General features: G+C 40.3%; 2 protein-coding genes across 3 annotated transcripts in view; both read right to left on the bottom strand.

The window, feature by feature from the left end:
- Positions 1-7,836: 7,836 nt before the first annotated feature.
- The window catches only part of LOC124134435 (multiple epidermal growth factor-like domains protein 10), a 33,119-nt gene continuing 18,789 nt past the window's right edge, over positions 7,837-22,166 (bottom strand). For both annotated transcript variants that reach the window (XM_048381112.1, XM_048381111.1), the window contains exons 6-10: positions 11,707-11,853; positions 11,364-11,507; positions 10,387-10,524; positions 8,683-8,821; positions 7,837-8,493 (exon numbers count right to left, since the gene is read on the bottom strand). In XM_048381112.1, coding sequence (XP_048237069.1) covers positions 8,157-8,493; positions 8,683-8,821; positions 10,387-10,524; positions 11,364-11,507; positions 11,707-11,853 — 905 coding nt within the window. In that variant the 3' untranslated portion in view covers positions 7,837-8,156. The remainder of the gene's footprint in view (positions 8,494-8,682; positions 8,822-10,386; positions 10,525-11,363; positions 11,508-11,706; positions 11,854-22,166) is intronic.
- On the bottom strand, positions 13,608-21,143 carry LOC124134436 (multiple epidermal growth factor-like domains protein 10). The gene is made up of 3 exons (XM_046499242.2): positions 21,042-21,143; positions 16,910-17,050; positions 13,608-14,559 (listed from the first exon to the last, which is right to left on the bottom strand). Exons 1-3 carry the CDS (start codon positions 21,106-21,108, stop codon positions 14,465-14,467), a joined length of 303 nt encoding a protein of 100 aa, XP_046355198.1. The 5' UTR covers positions 21,109-21,143; the 3' UTR covers positions 13,608-14,464.

The following is a 22,166-nucleotide window of genomic DNA, read 5'->3' as shown; positions in this document are numbered from 1 at the left end:
TGCTGGTGTAGAATATAACCTAGATGTCGGCTGCTCTTTGAGTCACTTCACACTTCTCAGTGGACGTCTGAGACCCTGGATTGTTGAAAACCCAATTAGCTGTTGGCTGGTACGAATTATACAATGGCTGGACCTCCACCAATAGTCTGCTGCCTAGTCAACTGTTTTCAATTCCGTCATTACATTACATCATTTCTATCAAAGCGAACACACACGTTCTGTCAGTGTTTTAATCACATGTTGGCATTGTAACAATTGATAACGTTATAGTATTACGTTTTGTCATGATTAAGTTACATCGTAACGTTGTTTTAAGATTAGCAGACGGGTAAGGAAACAACGTCATAGGCCGCTTGCAGCCAGGGGAATCCCAATCAGCTGTAGCCAGTGTTTTCAATGTCGCGCCTAGCACCATCACAAGGCGATGGGATCGGTTTCAACAGCATGAGTCAACACGTGATCGGGCAAGGTCGGGATGATCAAGAGTAACCACCCCCGCCCAAGATCGCTACATCGGACTGCGTCACCTACGTGAACGGACGACCACAGCCACCTCAACCGCATCCCAAGTACCCGGACTGCGCAGAATCTCTGACCAGCCCGTACAAAACCGTTTAAGAGCAGAAGGTCTACGAGCAAGACATCCTGTTCGACGCGTCATATTGAGTCGACAACATCGTCAACAACGACTACATTGGTGCCGTCAACACAGGACATGGCCTCAACTTCAATGGAGTGATGCCTGGTTCAGCGACGATTCAAGATATCTCCTCCGTCGAGTGGATGGCAGCGCACGGGTCAACAGACATAGGGGAGAACGTTACGCCGGAAACTGCGTACAGGAAGTGGACAGGTTTGGTATTGAATCACTTCCGGTCTTCCTTTCCGCGAACACCTGGTGTCATTACTACTTGAAAGTGATTCATAAACACATGCTCATGATATAGTTGGAATTGTACAATCGACTTTGCTTTATGCACATAATTCTATTGGATAAGGAAAGGGTTTTGTCGCTTTATTTAGACATAAGTCTGACAGCCTCAACCTGACACGCCCTTATATAAGTGTAATATTGTCACAGTGAAACTCACTCAATCTAACCGGCCATAAACACCCAAAGACAATCACGCACTCACTCACACACTCAACCACCAAAACACACACACACCCGCCCAAGCACACTCACTCACTGACAGTGCAGTCTTTATAGTGCAATCGCATTAAGATACCATGCAGCACTTGACCCAAACATTGTGGAGCCTCCGAGTCGGGCAGTCCTTACTTTACCCCTAACGCTGAGCCCCAGACAGCAAGTGTAATCATTTAACAATTTTGTATGACACGTCTGGGGAATCGAACCATCGACCCCTTCAACTCTTCAACACAAATGGCAGTAATCATTTTCTCTGAGGCTTTGCAAAAGACATCGTTTCCGAATCACTGTAAATCACCATCTTCTACAACTTTACTCCCCTTTAAGCAAGCCATAAACTGTAATACTCTCGTGCTCAGTCTTGTTTACAGTGATTGTCTTGGCTAAAACTCTCGTGCAACAATAATACAAAATGAGGTAGTGACATTACAGTAATCGACCTAAAGATACATTGTATATCAAATAAGGAAGCATGATGTGTCATTCATCAGTGATAAACTGTCTACAACAAGCCGATGTAACCACGATGACGGTCAGTATCCACACCCCCGCCATGTTTGACAACCAGGACGTAGTATCCGCTTGTCTGATCTTGCTCGCGGTTAAAATAAACATGGACGTCTATAGTTCAAGTTCAAGAGGTTTTATTGTACTTAAGGCCTCCGGCCCATATACAAAACAAGAGTACAAAGAGATAATAACCGTGAGTACAACGCAGCTAACAGGATGTGCTGCATACAATACATCTGAGGAGACAATGTTACAAAGTGGGTGTACACAATTTTTTAACGAAGTGACTTCACAATGCCATAAGATTCTTGTGCCGAGAAAGTGCATGATGAACAAAAAGTGCTAACCTCAGAATTGATTTTCTATGAGGGGAGGACTGCTTACATACAATGTAAATATCAGGAGATGCGTGTCTGTCTTTGTCCTTGATCATGCACGGAAACACAGAGAAGGCCCATTAAGTCTCATTTCGTTCAACTCGTCTAGGAAAGGATATGTCGATGTACAGATTTTAAAATATTTCGTAAATTAAGTGTATTTCAATACATAGCATGAGCACATTTTATGATGGTATGTCTTTGTTGGGTGTCCCATTTACGATCACCGCATTAAGTGAGAAAAGTCTACCTTCCTCAATTTATGAAATAGACACGATCACTGTTTTACATGAGTCGCATGTATGGGACAGAAAAAAAGATGTATAGGAACCAGACACTCTTCCCCAGTGTGTTATAGTACCAAGGAGTCTGACAAACCATAATAATATAATAAATGAGAGTTACACACACGACTTTTGTGTCATAGTCGTCTTTGACAAGTGTAACCATCGACGAAATGGAGGGTATTAAAGCAGATGCTGCATGCTTGATTTCTAAGACAGTTATACTTCCAAAATAGTGCGGACAGGTGAAAACATCCATACGTAACATGGTACATTGTGACTGTATATTGTGTATTCGAGAGGGTGAATTCAGGTGGTTTCATCAACGTAATCGCACAAAGCCATGCTACAGTACACAAACGGGGACAAATGCTATCAGGAAACAACACACAGCTTCCCTCTCGTGTCAATGACAAAGGTATAGGCTATTTGATTACGTGATCAGATTGCGGGACGTGTATTTTTAAAACTCAACTTGAACAGATGCATACCACAGCATGATGTGATTTGCTCTCACTGGATATCACATAGAACAAGTATACTTCCCTGTGACAACAGCAATACTTAACAACACATCTACTAATGGTTTTACTTTACAACTTACTCGCTGTACTACTAGTACTTACTAGTTGTATGCCCCAAACCTATTAAAGTGGGTTCGAATTTGAGTGTGGTTACAGGTTTATCAGTACATACACCGCTTCCTGGGCTTCACAATATGGTGAACGTCTGAGACTTGCAACACGTCGAACTTTGCTTCATACCAAGCCGTGATATTACTGAAAGTATGTACAATGTGGCTGTCACCAAACTCACTCACTTAATCAATGCAACTTGCATACAACATAGAGCGTGAATGTGTCTTCTTATTCCGTATTCAAATGTGTGGATAGTTATACTCGAAGTAGCAGTTTTGTTTAAAAGTTTGGTTTGTGTTCGAAACCGAATAGGAAATAAATAAAGAACTTACATCACGTACGAAGATTGTTCATGATTCACCTGTGTTATGGATATCACTTTACAGCAATACAGACAAATATCTCTTCAGGCGATCGCGTGTATGTACTAAAATACGCGTGATATCAGATTGAAAGCTACGGGACATACGAGTTTGTGCCTCTCTCACTGGTGTCCCACTTGCGACATACAATAATGCATTCATGTACAGACCCGTGAAGATTCCGGGGTAGAATAGATCTTCAGCAACCCATACTTGCCGTAAAAGGTGACTATGCTTGTCGTAAAAGACGACTGACGGGATCGGGTGGTCAGGCTCGCTGACTTGGTTGATGCATGTCATCAAACCCAATTGCGTGGATAGATGCTTATGATATTAATCACGGGATTGTCTTGTCCAGACTTGATTATTTACAGACCGCCGTCATATAGCCGGAATATTGCTGAGTGCGACGTTAAACAACAAACCAACCAACCAACCAAGCATTCATGTACATAAACAGTGTTGGAATGTTTGAGCACATTCAGTACATAAGCAACCATATATGATTATCTTGTAATGTTAATTAATGTTTCTTCCTTAAAGTAGGTCAATACTGGATTCTGATTGGCCAATCAGATGTATAAAATCAAAATAACCACCTCTGACTAAAGCAGCCGATTTTACGACCGTGTATCACCAAGGCAGGAACGCAGTCAGTTTTCTCAGTCATTGGTTGTAGGCACTTTCAAATGATTATATGTATAAATATATTGCAGATTTGCGGTAACCATTAAATTCAAAGTATGTGTGATAATACGTTTTGTGCAGAAATCGACGGGGTAGTTAATGTTTTGGGATATTAGAACGCTGGTGCATATCACTATTTTGACTTGTCCTTTATGGTCCCATATTTTTTCAGGTGAACAGTTGATTTGACTTTGCACGTGTTTGTGACTGGTACCGCCAGTGGGGAAGGATAGGCTTACCTTTTCGCGAAATCCTTGTATCATCTCTGTTTGATTGTGATTCATTAATACACGTTGTCGGTATCGTACAATGGACTGCTTTCAGCAGATATTTCTTACGATCATGGGGAGGGATTCTGTGGTTTACTGTTGAAATTTGGTGCCTTTGTGTTAGCGCATGTGACGTAATATTTTCTGCGTCCCAAAGAGCGGTGTGATGTCACAATAATCAGGCGAGGTGCACAACTAAACATTGCAAGGTTTTGTTACTCTTCTTTGGGGGTGCCCATTTAATGCTGGCTCATGACGTAGCTCTGCAGCTACATGGGTTCTGTGCGTATTTTGTGGCAGTTTATAAAGTTATCAATTTGTTAATCATCCTGTTATCATCATTGATTATATTACTTGTTATTGGTTTCATATTTTGACGCCACCATGTTGACAGTCAGTCACCCGCACACCCGCCATGTCAGGCGACCGGGAAGTTGTTTATGCTTACACAGGCGGTTAACACGGGACGGGTGTCTCTGTCATTACAAAAAGGTCCTATTGACATCAGGACAAAATAGAAATATTAACAGTGATCGTCAGGTAGCTTGGGTGATGAATCAACATGACTATTTACAAATCATCTTGAATGCTCATTCACGTACACAGTGTCACTATAAAAGGGTGTGTACTATTTAAACTGTGAAAATTTGAAAACCCATGAACAGAACATTTGTTGCGAATATAATTCAGGGGTAGTTGTAAACATATCTGTGTACCTGTGTCAGCTTAGTCTTGAAGTAAAGGCATACGTGAATCAGGTCAGTGAGGTGTATTCTTTGAAACGGTCTTGAACGGTCCTTAGAAGCCAAGAATCATAATAAGTGCATATCAAGGATCCAGGATTCTGGCACGCCTAAGTCACCTAACTCTGTACAGAGATTTGCGGGCCTGAGACAATTAGTATCCATGCCATCTTCCTGGTTGCTGCTGTAGTATCACACAATGTCTGTGTTGTATTCACACAATGTCTGTGTTGTATTCAAACAATGTCTGTGTTGTATTCACACAATGTCTATGTAGTATTCACACAATGTCTGTGTTGTATTCACACAATGTATGTGTAGTATTCACGTATGTCGTGTTGTATTCACACAAGGTTCCTATATATCAATGACTATAAATGTACTTAGATAAACAGTATACATGTAAGTCTATACATGTTGATCTGTGTGTGTGCATCAATTGTGTGGCTATTATCATGGTCTCGCTATACATGTATACATGTGTGTGTGCGTCAATTGTGTGGGCATCCATTATCATGGTCTCGCTATACATGTATACATGTGCGTGTGCATCAATTGTGTGGGCATCCATTACCATGGTCTCGCTATACATGTATACATGTGTGTGTGCGTCAATTGTGTGGGCATCCATTATCATGGTCTCGCTATACATGTATACATGTGCGTGTGCATCAATTGTGTGGGCATCCATTACCGTGGTCTCGCTATGCATGTATACATGTGTGTGTGTGCGTCAATTGTGTGGGCATCCATTACCATGGTCTTGCTATACATATATATATGTGTGTGTGCATCAATTGTGTGGGCATCCATTACCATGGTCTCGCTATACATGTATATATGTGTGTGTCCATCAATTGTGTGGGCATCCATTACCATGGTCTCGCTATACATATATGTATATGTGTGTGTGCATCAATTGTGTGAGCATCCATTACCATGGTCTCGCTAAACATATATATATGTGTGTGTGCGTCAATTGTGTGGGCATCCATTACCATGGTCTTGCTATACATATATTTATGTGTATGTGCGTCAATTGTGTGGGCATCCATTACCATGGTCTCGCTATACATGTATACATGTGTGTGTGCATCAATTGTGTGTGCATCCATTACCATGGTCTCGCTATGCATGTATATATGTGAGCGTGCATCAATTGTGTGTGCATCCATTACCATGGTCTCGCTATGCATGTATATATGCGTGTGCATCAATTGTGTGGGCATCCATTACCATGGTCTCGCAAAACATATATATATGTGCGTGTGCATCAATTGTGTGTGCATCCATTACCATGGTCTCGCTATACACACATATATATATGTGTGTGTGTCCATCAATTGTGTGAGCATCCATTACCATGGTCTACATGGCCTCGCCATGGCATTTCAACATGTCGACAATATCTGACATAAAGCGAGAAAAAAACTTTTGACAGACAGTGTGGTTGTGTAATCAGGATTCCCAACATTCAGTCGTGATTAAAGTAGTCCGTTTTGGTGGGCGTGGTTTAATATATTTACATTCATTGGTAAATGAAAGCAATATCGCGTGACCAATGAAGCTATTCAGAATGCAGGTATTACAATGAACACAACGGAAATGTAATTATGTTACATCATGTGTATAAAGAAATATAAATGCATCGGATACGATGGGCAAAGTCAACTTGGCTAATCTACTAATCATGCGATCCTCATCTGACGCCTTCACATTTTTTTTATAATGCATATGTACAAAGTGAAATAGGGATGATCAACATTGATAAAGTAAACTAATTGTGTTTTGTGGAACAAGAGTTTGATTATCAAGACAGGAAAATTGTCTTTAAAATCGTGAAATGATGTACACTGGAAGTATCTAGGGCTCGTGGATACTCGCAAATTGATCTGGACAATAGCTTGTAAAACCCCATCTGAACAAACTCAGGAAAACGCTATGGGCAGTTCTGTGGTTGATAAAAAGGATGAACATTCAATACTCTTTATATTAATTAGAAGACTGAACCACTCCGTCTGTACGTTGCAGAGGTTTGAGGCCTTCCAGGGAAGGGAAAAAATTGAACTAAACCGCTAAACCTTCATACATGTATTTCTATTTCTATTTCTATGGGGCACAGGGCAGCCGATGTGTCAGGGTCCTATTTACATTCTATTTACCATATCACATGTATAAATATTTCTGGGAATTCTACAAATCCACCCAGACCAGTAGAATTGAATGTTATTGTCAATGTTTATAGAAAACGCAATATGGCTATGTGAGCAATGTCATAGCGGCTTTGGTGTCAGTGGCATTACACGAGATGTTCAAATCTATTTATATTTAAAGTGAGTGAAATAGAGACTATGTCATTCAACACGTCAATATTACGATAAACTTCAAACTTGATGTAATCTCAACTATATGCATAATCTTCAGAACAAATCAACCTCCTCCGTGGTCTAGTCGTAGAGCGTCCGCCCGGAGAGCGGTAGTCCGGGATTAGATCCCCGCTCGCGTCATACCAAAAGACGTTAAAATATTGTACTTGTTGTTCCTTTCTGACGCTCGGCGTAAGGGGGCTAAAAGAAGGACTGGTCGGCTCGGAGTCAGTATACTGTGTCTGAGTGGGGCATTCATGTTAAACTGTTGCATGGTATCTCAGTGAGCTAGCACTATAAATCGGCATTAGTCCGGACTAGTACAAGCAGTCCACACACGTGCATGCACGTCTCTATATAAGTGCAATAATCTTGCACGCGACGCTGAACCCAATTTCATCTCACCTTCAGAACAAATCTCAAATAATATATATAATAAAAAATAAAAAAAATGGTGTAGTTTTGGTCGGACGAATCCCAATGTAAAAAGATTCTGTCAAGCTGAAATACATGGAATCATGTGCCAATAATACAAAGACACATAACATGTCGACATGAACAAAGATGAATGTCTCGTGTACATGTCAATGAATCATGTATGTGAGGTTATATCGTTCACACACTTTATGTCAATCAATTGGAAGAAATGCTGGACCTGTTTCAATCGTATCTCTCAGCTTGGATAAACTCCTTATCGGCAATATCAAACGTCACAGATGAAGTGTGAATGAGTGAGTCAGTTAACTGATTAGGTCGCATCAGCAGAGCTATGCAATCTTGCCCAGTTCACTATATTCACCAATCATATCACGTGATGTGCTGTCAAGTGTTTCATACGTTCGTGGTTCTGTTGGCTCGTATATATCTCGATCTGTCATTTCAGCCACTTCAGCAGCTGCCCCACCCTCCAGATCTGGCTTCTCTGTGTTAAGTGTGCAATATGTCTCTCCAGTTCCCTGGATTTCACGTGACATGACATTGAGGCCATCGTATGTTCGTTCTTCAAGTTGAGTTTCGTCGTTGTCTCGTGATTGTTTTGTTTGAACCTTTGCCAGATGACTTGTGTTGTAGTAATCATTGGAGTCAGATTCCTGCAGCGATGGTCTGAAAATAGGGATATATGAAACATCAGGAATAAAATCTTAACGTTAATTCATGGCTCTACCCACCTAATCCATGTGATAAGAAGCTAATAGTTTTATCACATTACGATGTTTTTGAAAATCATAATATCATCACGTGTACTGGAAATGTAATCAATTGTTCAATTTGATTGGACCAGAGATTAAGTACCTTCGTCTCCTTCTCCAGCAAACAACACCCACGACAACTGCTGCAACTACAACGACAACAATTGTTGTCACTGTCACTGCAGGTATAAGTGTTTCCTCACCCCCGACTGGGTTGTTTTCCTGAGGTACATGTAAAGATGCAGGAAAAGAAGTTATACTTGTAATGTGGTAATGACAAATTGGATAATGGAGAATAATATACTGTGTTATCACAAGTTTGAATATGATCATTTTTGCAGATACTATTTTTTCTTATGATTGAAGATCAATCATATCTGTCACAACACTTATATTCTTAATGCTTGTCTTATATTCAATCTCTTCGTTTAAACGTTTGCAGTACATAATCCCTTCTTAAAGACACCTTCCGAACCTTCTGATGCATTCCAGTCGTCACATTTAGAAGATCAATCAGGTTTGTATTCAACGTAGATGTTTTGAACGTAGATTTATTAGTGATAGGCCAAATAGTTTCAGCGGGTTGAAAAAGCGAATTCACGTTTAAAGATCATGTACCTAAACCATAATTGTCACCATTATACTTAAACCACTCCACTGAGACACAATACAACAACGAAGGCAGATATCCTGAAAGCTTAATTCAAACTGACATCCCCAGAGAAAATGACGCGACCTTTGTAATCTATGATGACGCTATGAAGATCTACAGATTGAAAACCTAACATTTAGACAAGGTAGACATAACGTGAAAGTACGTGAAAGAGTATCACCATGTTGATGTTACTTAATTTTGCAATACACTCTCAATCTTGAGATATGTTGATACACTTGCTGTAAATAATGTGAGAACTGAACTATTTAGCAGCATTAATGAAGTAAGATCAGTGTTTGAAATCATGAAACGGGCGGGTTTGCGGAAGAAGTGCTTCTAAATAAATATTTTTTTTATCAGTATTTCGATCAACAACAAAAACACTGACTGTCCAGTCAGAATGCTGCATTATAAAATTTCAAGGTAGAATATTGTGGAAGCCACCATACTTTGGGTTCCATTGTTATTTTGAGTTCCCTTCCGAAAGAAATTTGAGCTAGTAACATATAGGTTACCTTCTGATTTACGTGTATCACAACCACTGTACCTCCCTACCAGTCGGCATTCCGGCATGGTGACGTTACATCACTAAATGCAGGATGTTCACCGTGGGACTCACCATCTTCAGAAAATACTCATTGCCAGTAAATCTAAAGAATTATTGTTCTGTTCCGAAATTTGTACACCGCTTTGGACAGCATGGTGGAGAGACCGAGGATCACTGTCATACAGACTCCGACTTTCATTTCATTCATAGTTCAAGTTATTTACAGTTGACAATCTAGGTTTAAGTATAATATGTATATAAATACATTTCAAATTTACTGTGAAGTGATTGCTAAACTGTTTACTTTATAATGTTCTATTTTGCATTATTTCAGCAAACAATGAACACAATCAATGGTTATTGTTGTGATAGCCGGATTTACCAATACATACTAAAACTAAGATATACTAACCCTTATCTGTAGATACCTAGCACGTGTGTTAATCTGTGATGTTTATATGTCCGCTGGGGTCGCATGTATCCTTTAACACAGCCGGAGAAACACTCACCTGAACATTTATTATTCATCCTCGATGCTTGAGAATATGTATGGTCACCATGGCTATCCAAACACATTTTCCTTATTAAAGCAATGGTGTTTTTACCTGTACAGTCCGTCTGCGTCCACCCTGTCTCACACCCGGTGTCACAGCCCCCTGTTGAGTTACAGGAAGAGCTCCCCATACAGTGTCTGGAGGCACAGGTCTTGATACAGTTAGGCCCGTAGTGCTGGCTGTCACAGGCTAATAACACAAAAGCAAATCACTTGTTCAACAATCAGGAGATCAATACTTCATTTTGTTAGATTTGTGTGATGTGATGTAACCATTAGTCCCAGTGTCTCTTTACTATCTGAAATATGTTTCCAGTAGCACAATACAAGTTTGTTGTATACCTGTATAGTCAGGTTGTGTCCATCCTGCCTTACATCCACATAGTGCCCTGTTGTGTTACAGGATGGGTCCCCATACATTGTCTGGAGATACAGGTCTTAATACAATTATCTCCGTAATGTTGACTGTGTACTATCGATATGCACTGCATTCATCACTACAGATCGAATCCTCTTGGAATTGGCATACAGAATCATACCTGTAGAGTCGTCCAGCGTCCACCCTGTTTATTAAAATTAAATAATGCACTAATTGATTGACCTCACAGATTTACCCTGGACACAGTCTAATGCACTAATTGATTGACCTCACAGACTTACCCTGTACACAGTCTAATGCACTAATTGATTGAAACTCACAGACTTACCCTGTACACAGTCTAATGCACTAATTGATTGACCTCACAGACTTACCCTGTACACAGTCTAATGCACTAATTGATTGACCTCACAGACTTATCCTGTACACAGTCTAATGCACTAACTGATTGACCTCACAGACTTACCCTGTAAACTGTCAAATGCATTAATTGATTGACCTCACTTACTTACCCTGTACACAGTCTAATGCACTAATTGATTGACCTCACAGACTTACCCTGTACACAGTCTAATGCATTAATTGATTGACCTCACATACTTACCCTGTACACAGTCTAATGCACTAATTGATTGACCTCACATACTTACCCTGTACACAGTCTATGCCCATCCATCCTGGTTTACATCTGGAAACACATTTTCCTGTCACATGATCACAGGGCGAGTTTCCTGCACAGTTTCTCTCAGTACATAGCAAGCTGCAATTCTGTCCATAGGTCCCAGGGTAACATTCTGTGAAAGTATAGTGATATCGTCATATGTGCAAAGTTGCATCTAGATTGACCTAACATGTACATCACGAGGGTGACGTGTGTGCATATGTACACATACTACACGTTCAACTTTCTGTACACAGTAATCTACGTGACAATGCAACGTTTAAACATTATTTGTATCTGTCTATTTACACAGAAGAGTGATGATGGTGTACCCTGTTTACAGTCCACCTCTATCCACCCAGGAAGGCACCCAGTGTCACATGACCCTGTATGCCGGTCACATGACGGCGGAGCAGCAGCACATTTCCTATTTCCACATGTCTCGTTACAGTTGACGCCATATTGGTCCTTATCACACGCTAGAAATGAAAGGCATCGTACGTCTTCAGCGTGTGTTGAGAGAATGATCAGAATCATTCGGAACATGAGGTAAATGGTTATCATTATACATTTATTATTAAGACATAGGTATTCATGTTTACATCATTTATCTCATACAAGAAATATATTTATATTACGGCACTGATTATGTTTGTTCCTCACCGGTAGAACAGTTTTGGCCCTGCCACCCTGGTTTACAGTCACCAGCACAGATCCCACTGAATCTGTCACAGGGCCCGTCAGAACAATGGCAGAAATGGTTGCAAAGTTCGCCAAAGGTTCCGTGACTGCAGACTAAAAAAACCAGCATTGACGTTGTTCATGTTGGTCGTTAAGAAATAAGAACTGTACGTTGACGTTGATCGTAGAAATTACAAATAAGTGTCAGATGTATTGTGGAAGCAAAGAGATCTGAAAGTCATAGATGTTTTCACTTTGGTGAAACACATAAACCCTAGAATGCCGCAGACCATAATCAGGCGATCAGAGGATGAATTATGCACAGTGAGCTGACGACTCCTGGCATCCGGGCATCAAGAACTTGAATACTAGTAATTCAAAGATCTTATGTGTGTTACAAGTATTAGTCTATTTATGTAACATGGGTTCTTTCTACGAAGGAACAATGTCTATAGCAACACATCACAGAGGGGCAAACGAAACTCAAAATATCCCTTGCATAACACTGCCTCCTGATTAAACAGTCAGGGTGGAATGGCATATCTGATTCAAAGATAGATCAACAAAACAAACAAAATGTTTATCAATACCAAAGATTTCCACCTCACACAGATTTAGCGCCGTTGTGCTGTGTGTGATGGCGAAGTATCTCCCTGTGCCGTCACACGTCACGTCGTACACGCTGTTGTCTGTTTCAGCTGTGTCGGAGGGGAAGGTGTAGCAGGTGACGCCGGGTGTGGAGCTGCTGGAGTTACTCAGGGAGAGGACAGCAGTTCGGAGTCTCCAAATATCTGAAATGGTGATCATTATAAGGCGACAAAAAATCATAAATCATATCTGATAAAAGCAGAGTCGTTTGTGCGATTCCGACTATAACATAAGCATGTATGTAAGACATAGTTGTCCCCTTTTAAGAAATTATGTTCTCAAATTATATATCCTGTGTATGATATGTCAGTAGAAACTATGCGCGTTTCATATCTCATCAAAACTAGCAAGATTTTTGTGATGTTTTGGGTGGTGGAACATTCACATAAACGAACATACACCAAGCACTTGTGAAAACTGTGATAGCATATTGTTGATACTATGTCTTGCATCTAGTTAACGTAGAATTCAGGTGCGACATAGCTTTGTGCGTTAATATGAAATTTAATGATCAATGCAAGAGACTAACCAGTTTAGATTTCCGCTTAACAGATTCAATTTGGCGGAAAGGGCAAAATAGCTGTAAAAATTATGATTATATAAATGGAACGCTGAAAATATGTGGTGACACTAAGTGTTCAAAATACATCATACTCTGCTTCTTCCATTCCACAGAGGAGATTCTGAATTAATCATAAGAATATAGTTATTCTTTGAGACAAATATTAAGGGAGACAGCTATTGTTTGACAAATGTAAATTCAAAGGGGAACTGGAACTGCAACCTGTAAATTTCGGGGTATTGTGTTCTTTTTCCGTTTGACTTTAGTTATGAATAATGAAAATATGACAAGCGAGGGGACACAATATCCATGTATGTGCTTATAGTCAAATATACATGTACGTCCACTAACTAGGATCCTATCAGAGTCTTCAGGATGATGCAGAGCAAATACCTCAAAATGGAATAGTTCGTCAATGTGTTTAAGGAAAGGTACTGACATATTAAAGGAATAACAAGCCAGACATTATAATAAGCCGGCGCCCTAAGTACAATGCATAAAGATGCCCTAAAGAAGTAAGATGCACATGTGATTTTATTATGCCTCAAAATGAGATTGACCAATCAGAGAGCAGAACTAATGACCCCATATGAGCCCGTATACCGTCAGTAAAATACCAAGATGGATGTTACTGGCACTAATATGAGACCGTATACCGTCAGTAACAGCCATCTTGGATTTTCCAACACTCACCTCACATATTTCACATGAGCATTCTGGTACAGAAGTTCTTTATTCGACACTATTTAGTATTTTAATATAATCAATTTTGATGTGCAAGGACATTGATAATTATTTATCACCTTTACCACCTTATCATGCCATGAAGATGATCAAAATATTACATGTAAAAAAGGGAAATTATTCATTTGAAAACCAAACAACCACTCACCAAATTACCACATATGAAATCTACATTTGCTAAGATATCCTGATGCAGATGGTATGAAATAGAGTATCTACATTACATCTTGCTTATATGGGTCTGGAGTTCTGTTCTGTTAATATGTTTACATAAGATAAATGTCAGTACATGACACATTTGAATGTCTCTACAGCCCAAATATATCACATACATACATACAATTTACTCGGTTGTATATCCTGACGTCGTGTATCCTGTACGGTTGTCCCAGGTCCACTGTCCACACACTCGGATAGATAGTAGAAGAGTGGAAGCAGGAGTCGTGTTCCAAATCCTAGTCCCGGTTCCCATCTACAGCTTTGTCTGCAGACCACGCAGCCCGCCAGACTCCAGATTGAGATGTGGCTGATTTTCCTTTGGCAATGTTTTCTGTTTGGATATATATATTTTCAAAGACATGTCATACAAAGACTTGACCTGATCAGAATGGTTAATATTGTTCAGAAGGAGATGGATCAATTGGTGAGGCCGATGTTATGCATAATAAAGACAATGTTTATTCGGTTTGCCGAGCTGTTTTCTCGTTTTAATAATTTTGGACATAAAACTATGAATAAAAGGTATCTTCATAGAAACGAACGTGACATGTCCCTCATTTTGTGCAAGAAGCAGGATTTACGTTTGCAAAGTTTCAACATTAAAATGTTTAAACGACTTAATATGAGGTAAAGTAAATGCTGAAACTTTGATGGAATTTGATCTTGATATATCCTGTAGGACAGTGGTAAAACCTACTGTTAAAGACAAGTGGAATATCATGACTGTTTGAATATATTCACACTATGTCACATATAAATATTTTCTTTTCTGCAGCATTCTGAAACATTCTGAAATATGGAATTCTGTGATGACCCTCCCAACGTTAGTGGATGGATTATAAAGATATATACCTACAGGTAACTTACTAAATGGTTCTGTAATGGGTAAGTGTGTCACAGTGAGTGAGTGAGTGAGTGAGTGAGTATGGTTTTACACCGGTTATAGCAATGTTCAAGCAATATCACGGCGGGGGACACCAGAAATGGTCTTCACACATTGTACCCAATGCGGGATTCGACCCCGGGGCTTCGACGTGACGAGCGAACGCTTTGACCACAAGGCAACTCCGCCTCCCGGATGTGTCACAATCTGATTGGATGAAACAATAGGATTCAAAGCCTGGGAATCTTCCCGACTTTTCACTGCGTGCGAAATTTGAAATTGCATTTGGCATTGCGACATAAATGTCGCATCAATCATAGAATTTCTTTGATTAAAAGTAAAATAAACGTCTTCGAGAGTGTATACAGCACTCTGTTAACCTTGAGGCTTAATTTGTCATTCATTGCATCATAACTTCATCATAACGTAATGGCATACCAGAGTGACAACATGTATGTCTCACAGCTGTTGGAGTACCCGGCGAAAGAGAATATTATGGAAATCAACGATAACTTTTATATTACCGTGTTGATAAACATTATGTGCTCTCATATTTTAGGTGTCATTGAGGATTCAATGCACAGCAGTTGGAACATTTGAAACCTACTTCATTCAATATAAAGTCTCAGGGAGCCATTAAACTAACACATGTAAATATATAACGTCAACTCCAGAGGCTTGCCTCGATCCTCCGCCTGGCGCAAAAGGCAACACAGCGGGGACAACTACACGAATGGATCACTGAAAATTAGTAATGACACCAGGAGTTCACGAAAAAGGGAAATCATATCCTGCTCTACTGGTAGCACCTGCCACTCACACAATTTCCATAAAATGTAAGTAAACTAACCAGAATCAAATATATTCTAGCTCATCTGAATCAAAACTGATTCTTTTCAATATCGGAAATGTCATTAACCATGTCTTGTGTTTATTTTGCATCACAGGCAACGTTGATACTTCCACCTTATCGACTGAAAAGTAAATCTACCATATTAGTGTAATATGTCACCATAAGAGTACATGCAGTTATAAATGTCATGACGCAAAAATATGTATTGCTAAATTATGAAAGACAGTCAACTCTGAAATGAAATACTCAGATATCAACAATTTAGCCAATAATGGAGATTAGGTTGAATCAGTCATATTTCAATATGTATTATATTCATATTCATACTAACCGAAGAAGGCTGTTATTATATTCGTGTACGTGATAGTGAGTGAGCGAGTTATAATGATGTTGCGCCGCTTTAAGAAGTATTCATTCTCACAATCATGGGGGACCTCATAAATGGGTTTCAGACATTGCACTTACCCGGGCCTTCAACGTTACGGGCCAACATTGTACCCACAACAGGCAACCCGACTGCCGTCAATATTTTTATGCCCAAACACAGCTTAAGTAATAAAGTTTGGGGATTATTGCACTTATATCGCGACGTGCATGCTCGTGCGTGTGTGTGTCTGCTTGTACTAGTCCGGACAAATGCTGATTTTATAGTGCTAGCCCACTGAGACTCCGAGCCGACCAGTTCTTGTTTTAGCCCCTTAATGACCAGCGCCAGGCAGGGTAACAACAAGTACAAACTTTTAACGGCTTTTTGGTATGACGCGGCCGGGGATCAAACTCCGGACCTTCCGCTCTCCGGACGGACGCTCTACCATGAGACCACGGAGGTGGTACAAATACAGCAGAATGTGTTGAAATAGTTATTGTAAGTATGGGGCTGATCATAAAGAAATATAAGAGCACTTTCTGTTGTTGTTTCCAAATCGATTTCATTTTACATTACACCTTTCTGGCAGGTAGCTCCATGTCCTCCCACCCAGCCAGCATCACAGCCACCTCCACAAACTCCTGTTGTCTGGTCACAGGAGTCCCCACAGTGACAGGAGTAGAAGCAGGAGTCCCCGAACTTTCCTGTTGGACAGGAACCTGTAAAACGTACACAGAGGTGAAATACATCAAACATCAGATGCATACATTTGCGATCAAATTCACAAATATCTTCCAATCAGCACTTTTGGATAGAGTATTTAAAACTATCTGCATTACAACCTTGCACACACTCGCAGGCACGTAGGCACGCAGGCACGCAGGCACGCACGCACGCAGGCACGCAGGCACGCACGCAGGCGCGCACGCACACACACAGACTCACACGCAGGCACACACAAGGCACGCACGCACGCACACACGCACGCACGCACACATATACTCTTAAAAAAGAAACGCAAACCTTTGTGTGAGGCAGGAAAATACATACGAGGAACCGTACAAGGTATTGAGCCAAAATGTTGTGGAGAGAACACTTGGTGATTGTAGTCATCTCAGTTATCGGTACGTAGAAAAGGTCCAAGATGAAGGTCAGCTACCATCAATTACGCGTATGTTCCGCGTTAGAATCAAATCCTGGGAAATGGTAGCCTTCTCGGCCTGCAACGCAAAGGCCAACTGCTGCAACGTCTGGGGTTGTGGCTGATGTCGGCGTAGCCGTCTATCCAATTCATCCCACAGGTGCTCTATCGGGTTCAAATCAGGGGATCTGGAGGGCCAGGGGAGAACATCAACGTTGTTGTTGTGTAGACAGGCTCTTGTGATCATTGCAGGGCGAAACCGCATTATCAGTGGTTCATATTGGGAAAGGGAGGTCACTCTAATTTCAAACGGGAGCTATCTCCGTTGTTTTCGTATTTGCGAGTAATGGCGTTACCCACGCTGTACGTTGTTGGTCCAGCTATTAAATGCCCAACTTATCCCTAAGGTAAAACGTATGCGTAATTAAATGTTTGAATGCATTATATATATATGTTTCCATCCGTACATCTTCTAAGATTGGTTCAGTGGTGATAACCATTTTCTAAAATGTAGGCCCACATCTTTCCCGTCATCTATGGTGATTGAAACAAGTGGGCCCACATTTTGTATTTCGCCTAGCTTCGTTAGGTTGTTTCGTTAGTTCTATCCCTAAATGTGGGCAAACGTTCTTCCGTCATATTGATTGCAACAGGAGGGACCACATTTATTAATCGCGAAATTCTACTTAAATATTGATAATCATTTTCTCAATTGTGGGTCCACATTGTTCCCGTCATATATGGTGATCGAAACAAGTGGGCCCACATGTGTATATCGCCTAGTGGGTAGACGTTCTTCCGTCATAGTGATTGCAAAAGGAGGGACCACATTAAAAAATCGCTAGCTTCATTAGCTTGGCTTACTTAAAACCATTTTCTAAAATGTGGGCCCACATTGTTAACGTCTTATAGTGATCGAAACAGGTAGGGCCCACATTTTTAAATCGCTGGGTTTCATTAGGTTGACGAAGTCATTTAGGCTAGTGGGCTCACGTTTGTCATTATGTGACATTATATATTATTCATATTTTGTAATATTGATGGGAAATATCTTTATAAATCATTTCGTGTGACATGAATTCCATGAAAGGCACAAAAGTCTTTGAAGTTTGAATAACTGCGTCATAGCTGACCACACTAGTTTTACAAAAATAGCTACCAAGCAAGAAACTTAAATCTACTTCAAATTAAATTTACAGAGGCAATACCACTCATTCTACTTTTTCCAATATAACACATCAATCTAATCATAAGTGTTGGTGGCGATATAAGCCTGAAAATATGTCTACACTTGAATTGATCTCGGACATGATACAAGCCTCAAACGTTTCCGAGAACTTGTTCCATAAAAGGAATAACTCATGAATATTAATGACCCCACGACCTAGTTTGGCGATGTTCGTAGAAGTGAGTTCTGCTGTATTGCCATCTTATTTGTACATTTTAATCCAATTATAAGTCATAATACTTATTTGAAATAGACCTTCATGAGTTCGTTATGCGGGTTTGTTTACGTAGTATATATTCTCAAAAACAAGTGCGTTTAGTTTCGAATGTGGGCCCGATTCCGAACTTTCGATTAGGAAAACGGAGTTAGCTCCCTTCTCGAACCACCGATAATGCGGTTTCGCCCATTGCAGTATGCGGTCGAGCGTTGTCCCGCTGGAATACAATTGCGACTCTGTTGTCTAACGCGAGTCACCACTGGGAATAGTGTCCGTCTCTGGTCAGGGACGTCCTCAAGGTTTGACCAATTACTTGTACATCAAATGGCCTTCATGAAAAAACAAACAGTGCCGCTCAAATAAGCTAAGTGAAGTACGTAGATCATAGACTACAGATGGATCCACTGTTCACAGACACTTAACATTGTCAGCAGAGTGGAAACTGAAGTCTTGGTGCACATGCTGGTTAGAGTTCCCATCTACAGCTTTGTCTGCAGACCAGGCAGATGACCACAGTCGAGTAGGGGATGAACATTTCACTCAAGTAATGAACACAAGTAGTGTTCAGAATAGATATTACACTGTACGAGGCATACATATTCCTTCAAAATCAAACCATACATTCAAACGCATCGATGCCTAAAATGGTATTTATATTACTTGTAACAGTAACATGTTGTATGGATATGTTGACAGAAAAGGGTGAATCCAGAATATGAACCCTCGACACCCACCCAAACACCCACCCAAACACCCACCCAACCAATCGCCCAAGCAAATACTCACTCGTGGGCAAATCCAGGAAACTTACGCTCTACACGACGATAGGGACAACATGTTGTACATTAAGTTGCAGCCACCTTTGTTCGAATAACCTTTGAGTACATATATCCTGCATTGCGTTATCAAATTTATTTTATACCTTTCAAATGGTTTTTGTGAAAACATGTACGCAGACTAAGCATTCAATTCATAGTTATCATGATTGTGTTTCGGGGTTTGTCTGCAATATGCCAGTGTTCTCTGGTTTCATCACACTGGCAAACATCTTGCCTGCCTGCCTGCATCACTTTGGGTCTTCCTTTCCGCGAACACCTGGTGTCATTTCTACTTGAAAGTGATTCATAAACACATGCTCATGAGATAAGTCGGAATTGTACAATCGACTCTGCTTTATGCACAGAATTCTATTGGATAAGGAAAGGGTTTTGTCGCTTTATTTACACATCAATCTGACAGCCTCAACCTGACTCGCACTTATATAAGTGAAATACTATCACAGTGAAACTCACTCAATCTAACCGGCCATAAACACTCAAATACACTCCGAAACTCACTCACTCACTCAGCCACCCAAACACCAATCCACCCGCCCGAGCACACTCACTCACTCACTCACTCACTAACTCACTCACTCACTCACTCACTCCCTTCCTTTTCCATGTCCTTCCACCCAGTCCCTATCATAGACATCTCCACAAACACCAGTTTCCTAGTTACAGTATTGTCCTCAGAGACAGGAATATAGCTTCAAGAATCTCCGAACGTTCCCCGAGAACATGAACATAAATTTTAAGGTCGCGTTCAAGATTATTTCACTCATAAAGGAAGAACATGAATTAGTCCTTATGTCTTGTTAGTGCAATCTCATTAAGATACCATGTCGCACTTTGTAATTTTGACTCACACGTTGTAGAGCCTCCGAGTCGAGCAGTCCTTACTTTACCCCTAACTTTCAGCCACAGACAGCGTAACAGCAAGTGTAATCATTTAATGACTTTGGTATGACACGACTGGGGAATCGAACCATCGACCTCTTCCCCTCTTCAGACACAGAGGTTTGTTCAACAGATGGTAGTAATCCAATTATATTACATTCATTTTGTCTTAACCTTTGCTATAAAACATCGTTTCTGATTCACTTTACATCACCATCTTCTACAACTTTATACCCCCGTTTAAGCAAGCCATTAACTGTAATACCGTCGTGCTCAGTGTTGTTTACAGTGATTGTCTTGGCTAAAACTCTCGTGCAACAAGAATGCAAAATTAGGTAGTGACATTACAGTAATCGATATACAGATAAATTGTATATCAAATAAGGAAGCATGATGTGTCACTCACCAATGATAACCTGTATCCAGCAAGCCGATGTGACCACGATGACAGTCAGTATCCACACACCCGCCATGTTTGACAGCCAGGACGTAGTATCCGCTTGACTGTATAGCTGGGACACCTGGCGTTGCCCGCCTTCAAAATAAACATGGATGTCTGGGGGCTGCTTACATACAATGTTAATATATGATATGCATGGCTGTCTTTGTCCTTTATCATGCGAGTTAACATAGAGAAGGCTCAGAATTCATATTCAAGCAAACATTAAGTCTCTCTGTCAACTCGTTACAGAAAGGATATGTTTGGTGGTTTTATGGTATACAGCTTAAATATGTCGGAACTTGAAGTGTGTTGTAATACATAACGTGGACACGTTTATGGCCAAGTCACAGTTTCTGATGGGATGTTATTGTTGGGTGTCCGATACACAATCCCCGTTTTTCATAAAATGAGAAAATATCTGAAATGCATTTATGTCTTCATCCTTTATCATGCAAGTAAACAAAGAAAAGGCTCAGAATTCATTTCGTTCAACTCGTCAAGGAAAGGATATGTTGATGCACGGATTTCAAAATATAATTCGTAAATTAAGTATATTTCAATACATAGCATGAGCACATTTTATGATGGTATGTCTTTGTTAGGTGTCCCATTTACGATCACCGCATGAAGTGAGAAAAGTCTACCTTCCTCAATTTATGAAATAGACACGATCAATGTTTTACATAAGTTGCATGGATGCGACACACACACAAAGAAGTCATTTGTGAATGAAACATACACTCTTCCCCAGTGTGTTATGGTACTTAGGACAAACCATAATAATATAATTAATGAGAGTTACACAAACGACTTTTGTGTTATAGTCGGCATTGGCTAGTGTAACCATCGACGAAATGGAGGGTATTAAAGCAGATGTTGCATGCTTAATTTCTAAGACAGTTATACCACCGAAATAGTGCGGATAGGTGAAAACATCCATATATTGTGTAACGTAATCGCACAAATCCAAGCTGCAGTACACAAATTGGGGTAAGGTCTATCAGGAAAAACACACAGCTTCCTCCTAGTGTTAGATAAACGTTATGATGTTATGATTATAAATGATAAAGGCATAGGCTATTGGAGTAC

This window comes from Haliotis rufescens, unplaced genomic scaffold (genome assembly GCF_023055435.1).
Source record: "Haliotis rufescens isolate VD_foot unplaced genomic scaffold, xgHalRufe1.0.p SCAF_35, whole genome shotgun sequence".
Lineage (NCBI taxonomy): Eukaryota > Metazoa > Mollusca > Gastropoda > Lepetellida > Haliotidae > Haliotis > Haliotis rufescens.
The sequence above is the reverse complement of the archived record's forward strand: the minus strand, read 5'-3'. Positions and strand labels throughout refer to the sequence as shown.